Below are 7,681 nucleotides of genomic sequence, written 5' to 3'. Positions count from 1 at the left end.
TTATATAAATCATAATACATTATTTAAAAGTATCAACTATGTATCATTCTATTGTTAAACACACAATATAAATAATTTCGTTTTTATTATTGGCTCAAATTTGATAACAAATGATTTAAGGAGATGTGTGCACATAAGCCAAATCATCAAATGCATTTATTTACACATTTACACAGCACTAACTATTTCAGGCAAAAATTAAATGTAAAAATAAACATTTTAGGACATTTAGAATTTCTGCACTAATTATATCCCAGCAAAATATCTAAATAGAAACAATTAAGCAAATTTTCAGAAGATATTTTTCACAGTTTAGTTCATGAAACTTACAAATGTGTTTTAAAGTGGGTCGAAAAGTGAAAATGAGGTCATCAGAACCAAACCAAATAACCTTCAATCACATCTGTTCTCAAAAACTACGAGGTTCTGTGAAATTCCTCATGTCCTGATGTCAACTTCTCTCAATGTGACACGACTGCTCTGATTTTAAACACTGACCCAAAAATCCTATCGTTTCGAAGTAAACCGATTTTAAGATTTTGACTTTTTTTCTCAAATATTTCGCACTATTAATAGATTTTATTCAGACTTGATTTTTATTGAAGGATCAAGACAAAAGCTTTAAAAGCTCTTGTCCTGTCAAACTTGAACAATGGACACGACTGAGATGATGGATCCATTATAGCGTTCCATCTCTTCATCTTATGTAATTCACTGAATGATCTTATCAATTCTGTCCTTAGAGCGGGGACAGGTCTGCTCTCCTCGGGTCAGAGGTCACCGGCAGAGTTCATAGGTTAAATTTAGTATTTAAATTAAAGACATCACACAATGCTGATGAATACACAAAGCTTCTTTCAGCCTTCTAAATGAATGTTGGTGTTATTGATATTTATACTTTTATATATTTATTATTTAAAAGCATTTATATTTTTTTATGTTTATTTTTTATTCTCAAGTGGTACATTGTGTGTGTGTGTGCGGGTGTGTTGAAGAGGCATGATGTAATGTGAAGACTGGCATCTTTCCCACACTTGGAGAAAGATCTCTGACAGCCTGGGAAACGAAAAGCTTCCATCTGTTCAACAGGTCAACAGAGGGTCCAGTGACCTTTGACACAGATTTGTCCTTTAGTAAACATTAAGGAGCAGGCTGTTGACAGAGGGGTAAACGATACAGACCCATTCTGGGGTCTCATATGCCCTGATACTCAGTCCCATTTTGCTGTTTTTATCAAACACATTTTATCATATACTGTAGGAATCGACAAAAACATCAAGTTCTTCCTATAAAGTTCATTTTTCGGTGTGTTCTGCTGAAGTTTTAATGCTGTAGAATGTCTAAACTGCATTGAATAATGACTACGAGTTGATATCGAGATCTTCAATGATATTGACTTTTGATTGCAGACGAGACGAAACTGAGCTCAGTTTGACACCTTGTTGACATCTTTTCTCAAACTCTTCTGACTCTTTTTCTCAAGAGAAATATCTGAGTCGCAGATGAGACTTAAGCAAAACTTTCCATTTGCTCTCTATTTAATCGTATTCACAGTATGTCTAGGTGAAATATTTGAGATATCAGAGAGACCTGTGATTTTTCTTTCTTATGACATCTATATTTTCTACAGAAAAAAACAAACAAATAACCAGCATATTAAGCATTTTTACCTTAAGTGTGACAAAGAATAAAAGATCTGCACTGATAATCACAACCTCTGATGTGATGCATGATGGATTGAAAAATAAAACACGTGACATTCCTCGACAAATCAGATCTATTCTCCTTCATCTGAGTGTCATTATGAGCAGATCAGGATTTCAAGACAACAGAAGGCCATTTATATTGCTGTCAATCACGCTAAGGAACTGTTCCGTGCATCGATCGGTCTCATGAACAAGACCTAGTGAGCTACAGATCATCAACATCTTCAATGTTTCAGAAATGAGAGATTCTTTCAGTTGTTTATGGTTACAGATGTGTTGTATTACGGTGCCGAATCCAGGTGGCGATCACACCTGCACCGCAACAGTTTCAGAGATGCAGCTGCAGCTCGGTCCCTCCAGAGGTCATGGAGGTCACACATCTGCATGCGAGACGTGATGGCCTTTGACACCGCTCGCTGCCCTGTAGTCCCTGTGTGTCAACCGCTGTGATTTAGACACCTGAATTTAAACAGAACTTCAGAATCCATGCACAAGAGAAAATGTACTCTGCTTCATAATATCAGATATAAATTCAATCTAATTTATATAAACAAAATGAAGGTTCCTCAAAGGTAAGAAATGTTATTTTAATTACCCTGGACTAAAATGTTCTTTAATGAACAAAGAGCGTTTGTGCATGGCTCTTCATATAGCCATTTTTAGCACCTTCATTCTTAATACAGAGTTTTCTTTTGGATTTAAAAAAAGTTGATTATTTTAAAATGATTCATCACATTTCCATCGGTTCGTACTTTGAAATGTTTGGGGAAATTTAAACAGGCCGAGTTGTTTTTGACATCTCTACCGTTAAGATTGAATTGTTTTCTTTATTAAATCTATTTAAAAACTTTAAAAGCTCACGATTGTTCTATTCTTCAATTTCATTGAGTATTTCTGGTGAAGGTTATACCAAAAAAAACAAGGCTACTCATTTTTAAGTGCTTAAATATCATTCAAGCACTTTGTCTGGGGAGATGTAACCTTTGCTTTGACCCTTGACCCTGTGTTTTGTCCTTGCCTTTGCTTATTGTCTCTTTATGACCCCTTAACCTGCAGCTCCTACAACCTGTTCACTAACATCCAACAACCCTCCCCCATCCCCTGTGTCACGTGACCCTGCTCCATCACTGAGCCTTGATGTTCACCAGCAACTTAACGCAAAACTTTGACCCTTGAACTCGCTGAATTATGCATGAGCATGATAACTGCGGCTGGAAATGAAGAAATCACAGTTCATGTAAATTAGGTTGTTTGCTTGCTATGAACATTCTGAAATATGGTTATTAAGATATGTTCTAAGAAATTGTGGCTATTTTCACACTAGGGGGCAGCGTTTTACTGTAAGCAGCATATGCTATTAAAACGGTGTAACGACGATCATCAAGATATCTGATCTACGACGAATTCAACAGATAATGTTGAAATAAAACAAAAATAACGCCTACCTTTAAAAGCTGCTCTTCTGTAGGTGTGCTCATCCAAAAGGAGAAAATCGCAAAAGAATTAAAGTCTCAGTCTATAAAGAGTGACTTCGGTGAGATGCGCGTAACTGCATCCACATCCACGCGCCTTTGTGAGGATGCGAGTCAAATGACCAATCACACAGAGCGCTGAAGCTTAAAGGAGCCTCCCACTTCTATGCTTTAATACCTGATGGGGTCCATTATACAGATCATTCAACAGACCACCGCTGGAGCGCTCGGGATCGGTGGTCACCCCCATTTTAACGCCTCATCTGGATTAGTCCGACTGTGAGGATATCCACGCTGATTCAAATCACGGCTGCGAGATAAAATTAGATCTTCCATTCATGTGTGTCAGCCGTGTGCACGGAAGGTTTCCAGCAATGCGTCTTCGCTCCGCATGGATCTGATTAACTTGGCGTTTCCGACAGTCCCTTTTACGCACGAAGACATCACGAACACGGCGCTCCTCAAGTCTGCTTGACTCCTGATGTACAGTCTGCTCTTGCTCTGGTCTTGTTGGACTCGCATCCTCATCGAGCGTTTCCCATCTCTTGGCTCTTCTGCATGGATAAGACGTTATTCTGGGGAGAACGCGTAAAAGATTCAGGACACACGCAACCGCAGTCCGGCCATGGCTATGGTGGTGAGTGCGTGGAGGGACCCGCAGGAGGAATCGGTACCAGAAGGGTCTCTGGATGATCCGACCGGACCGCGGAGAGACCCCCACAACAACAACAACAACCGGCTGAGCGCAGCCTCTCCAAACACTGCAGAGTCATCCGCGGACGATAAAGGACAGACATCGTCTCAGAGTCAGCAGCAGCACATCGAATGTGTGGTGTGCGGGGATAAATCCAGCGGAAAACATTACGGCCAGTTCACGTGCGAGGGCTGCAAAAGTTTCTTCAAGCGAAGCGTTCGGCGGAACTTAACGTACACGTGCCGCGCCAACAGAACCTGCCCGGTGGATCAGCACCACAGGAACCAGTGCCAGTACTGCCGACTGAAGAAATGCCTGAAAGTGGGAATGAGACGAGAAGGTGAGTGATCAGCTCGTATTAAAGTTACGTGGTGACGTTAAAAGAGCATCATATGTCTTCCTAAACGTTCTAAAAACGTTTGCGTAATAACGTTCTCCTCACCTTGTCAGCGCAACGTTTCATAAAGAACGTAAAATACCATTCTTTGAACATAGATGTCTTGTTCCGTCTTTGCCAGGTGGAGTGAATTGACTAAAAAAGGAAGGAAAATAAAATAAATAATTCGAATGAAAACATTATCACTAAAATAAAAGCCTCCTTTTGTTACAGGTTATGAAGGCCCGAAGCAAACCGTTAATGCGTCTACATAAATAAACTGTTTTTATAGCTAGATAGATAGATAGATAGATAGATAGATAGATAGATAGATAGATAGATAGATAGATAGATAGATAGATAGATAGATAGATAGATAGGTAGGTAGGTAGGTAGGTAGGTAGGTAGGTGGGTGGGTGGATGGATGGATGGATAGATAGATAGATAGGTCACACAAAACAAATATACACATCGATAAATATTTAGATAATGTGTGCACCAGGAAGGTCTATGGCAGCCCACATCAGAAAATACTGCAGTGTTCTTGAATCCTGAACGTTATAAAAGTACATATTAAAACACACCACCGCAGTATTTGCTAGAGTTTATCAATGCAGTCTATGCACGTTTCTTCCCCGTCTCCTTCTGTTTTGATAGCGGTTCAGCGTGGACGAATGGCCCCGAACCAGCCGAACCCGGGCCATTACATGCTGACCAACGGAGACCCGCTGAACGGCCAATGTTACCTGTCCGGATACATCTCTCTCCTGCTCCGGGCCGAGTCGTATCCCGCCTCCCGATACGGGAACCAGTGCATGCAGGCGGGTAACATCATGAGCATCGAGAACATCTGCGAGCTGGCGGCCCGTCTGCTCTTCAGCGCGGTGGAATGGGCCAAGAACATTCCTTTCTTTCCCGATCTCCAGATAACGGATCAAGTGTCTCTGCTCAGACTCACCTGGAGCGAGCTTTTCGTCCTGAACGCGGCCCAGTGCTCCATGCCCATCCACGTGGCCCCTCTCCTCGCCGCCGCCGGACTCCACGCGTCGCCGATGTCCGCCGACCGGGTCGTGGCTTTTATGGATCATATCCGTTTCTTCCAGGAACAGGTGGAGAAACTCAAGGCCCTACAGGTGGATTCTGCCGAATACAGCTGCGCCAAAGCAATAGTGCTGTTCACATCAGGTGAGACCAGAGACTTCCAGCAAAATAACGGCGTCAGTAAACAGCACATAAACACATCGGACAGTTTAATGAGCTCGTGGGTATTTGGGGTTCAGAGAACTGTCGGATGTGCCATCTGCGCACAGTCAGATTAAACGCGAGTTTATTGATGTTGTCGTGTGAAATATGAATATCACAATATCAGCAGATCTCTGTAAACCAATAAATTATGACTTTGACAGCTCTCAGTCACACTGACAGATCCGTAAAATGTCTATTTGTATGTTTTTAATCTTTAGAGGAAAAGAGCATTAACAATCTGAAAGAAGAACATTTTTTGTCTCTTACATAAATAGCATGCATGCTGCCAAAAATGTTATTTGCACTTTATTTATTAATATTAATATTCTATTTAAATAGGAGTTATTTAAATATTTTATTTGACATCTTTTCTATTCAATAACGTCTTTAAAATATGCAAATAACGTTAAATTCGTTTCGTTACAAATCATTTGCATATTTCATCCTCTCGAAAGCTAAATTCTAACGCAAACTGGCCGTCATTTAACAGAATGATTTTTTCTATTGAGCCTCTCGAGTCCAAATCATCCGTCGGCAAACATGACTGCAAATATATCTCCAATCAAGCATCGCTTCAGTTAAACGTGGAGTAGACATTAAAATACGCATTGAGAAAAGCATTATTTGTCTGTGTGTTTGATATAATAACATGAGTTTATTTTGACATTTGAACGCAGACGCATGCGGTCTCTCAGACGTGCCGCACATTGAAGGCCTGCAGGAGAAATCTCAGTGCGCACTGGAGGAGTATGTGAGGAGTCAGTACCCGAATCAACCCATGCGCTTCGGCAAGCTTCTGTTGAGACTCCCTGCGCTTCGGATGGTCTCCTCCTCCGTCATTGAACAGCTTTTCTTCGTTCGTCTGGTGGGTAAAACGCCGATTGAAACTCTTATTAGGGACATGCTGTTATCTGGGAGCAGTTTCAACTGGCCCTACATGTCCATTCAGTGACTCTACTGAGGATGAGGAGGGACATGCGATGAACATATGAAGAGCAGACAAAACTGAAGAGCACTGAAAGACGAAACTCATCTCTTACTGTCAGTTTATATAGAAATGATATTTGTTTTGTGGAAATGTGAAGCTTAAGATATTCTCTCTCTCTCTCTCTCTCTCTCTCTCTCTCTCTCTCGCTCTCTTAACAGTCAATCATGTTTCATACATTCTCGAAAAAAATATTTGCTTTAACAGTGTTATTGTCCATTTACACAATTCGTATCAAATGCCATCAAAATAACTCAAATAAATCTCTATTGGTGGTTCCCTATTTTTAAAACGTAACACCAAAACGTTAATTGTAGCTGAGGAAGACAATGGATTTATCAAATATTTATTTCACTGTATTTATTTCCCTGCTTTTAAACCTCCTGTGATCTAAACAATCAACTCCAGCACTTATTCCAATGCTTTTCTGAGGTTAAAAAAATCTTAATCATTTTTTTTCTCTTACACGTGACTAAAACCTTTTAATTTGGAGATGGTTATTTGACTGTTCGATTTGATGTTCAGTGCAACATTTGATTAAACAATTTCCATTCATCATTTCGTGCGTAAATGTGCTCTTATTTCTACTTTTACCCAATAAATGAGCTTTCTGAACCCCCGAAAACAGACGGATGTTTATGTTTGTAAAGCTACTGTTCCGTCATGTTCAAAATGTTTGTTTTAAAGTGTTTAAATCTTCATAGAAATTGCGAACGTTCAATATATATAAAGAAAATAAACCCAAAGGGAGAAGACGCATCGAGTTTTAGAAATATATTATCGGGATTTAAAAAAACATGACAATTAGCCATAGTCTAGTTTATCATTTATTGTATTCATGATTTAAAATACTTTACAACGTTCTTAAAAAACGACACGATTCGGTGTTATTTGTATTGACATCACACACAAGCATCATTCACAAATCGATTTACGCCTTAGATTGCGATTCAACATTTAGGCATCCAAATAAATTAATAAACAATCATCTTTAAAAACATATCTAACCCTTCAAATGACGGAATGATCTGGGATATAACTATTACGGGCTATAAAAAGCATCTCTTTTATAATCGATCACACTTATGTGGAGTCTAGTAAACAGTAAATAGTACTTTTGATCGTGTTGTGATGACCGTGAATGTTCATTTGCTTACTCCTTATTTTATGTTTGTAAGTTTACGTAGAAATTATTCTTGAAAT

The 7,681-nt window shown here is 39.6% G+C and overlaps 1 protein-coding gene across 1 annotated transcript; it reads left to right on the top strand.

Moving 5' to 3' along the window:
- Window positions 1-3,793: 3,793 nt before the first annotated feature.
- Window positions 3,794-7,036, top strand: nr2f1b (nuclear receptor subfamily 2, group F, member 1b). Its single transcript, XM_056737129.1, has 3 exons — window positions 3,794-4,212; window positions 4,906-5,433; window positions 6,171-7,036. Exons 1-3 carry the CDS (start codon window positions 3,804-3,806, stop codon window positions 6,443-6,445), a joined length of 1,212 nt encoding a protein of 403 aa, XP_056593107.1. The 5' UTR covers window positions 3,794-3,803; the 3' UTR covers window positions 6,446-7,036.
- Window positions 7,037-7,681: the final 645 nt, after the last annotated feature.

Source organism: Triplophysa dalaica, chromosome 22 (assembly GCF_015846415.1).
Source record: "Triplophysa dalaica isolate WHDGS20190420 chromosome 22, ASM1584641v1, whole genome shotgun sequence".
In the NCBI taxonomy this organism is placed as follows: domain Eukaryota; kingdom Metazoa; phylum Chordata; class Actinopteri; order Cypriniformes; family Nemacheilidae; genus Triplophysa; species Triplophysa dalaica.
Note: the sequence above shows the minus strand (reverse complement) of the source record. Positions and strands in the feature narration are given on the sequence as shown.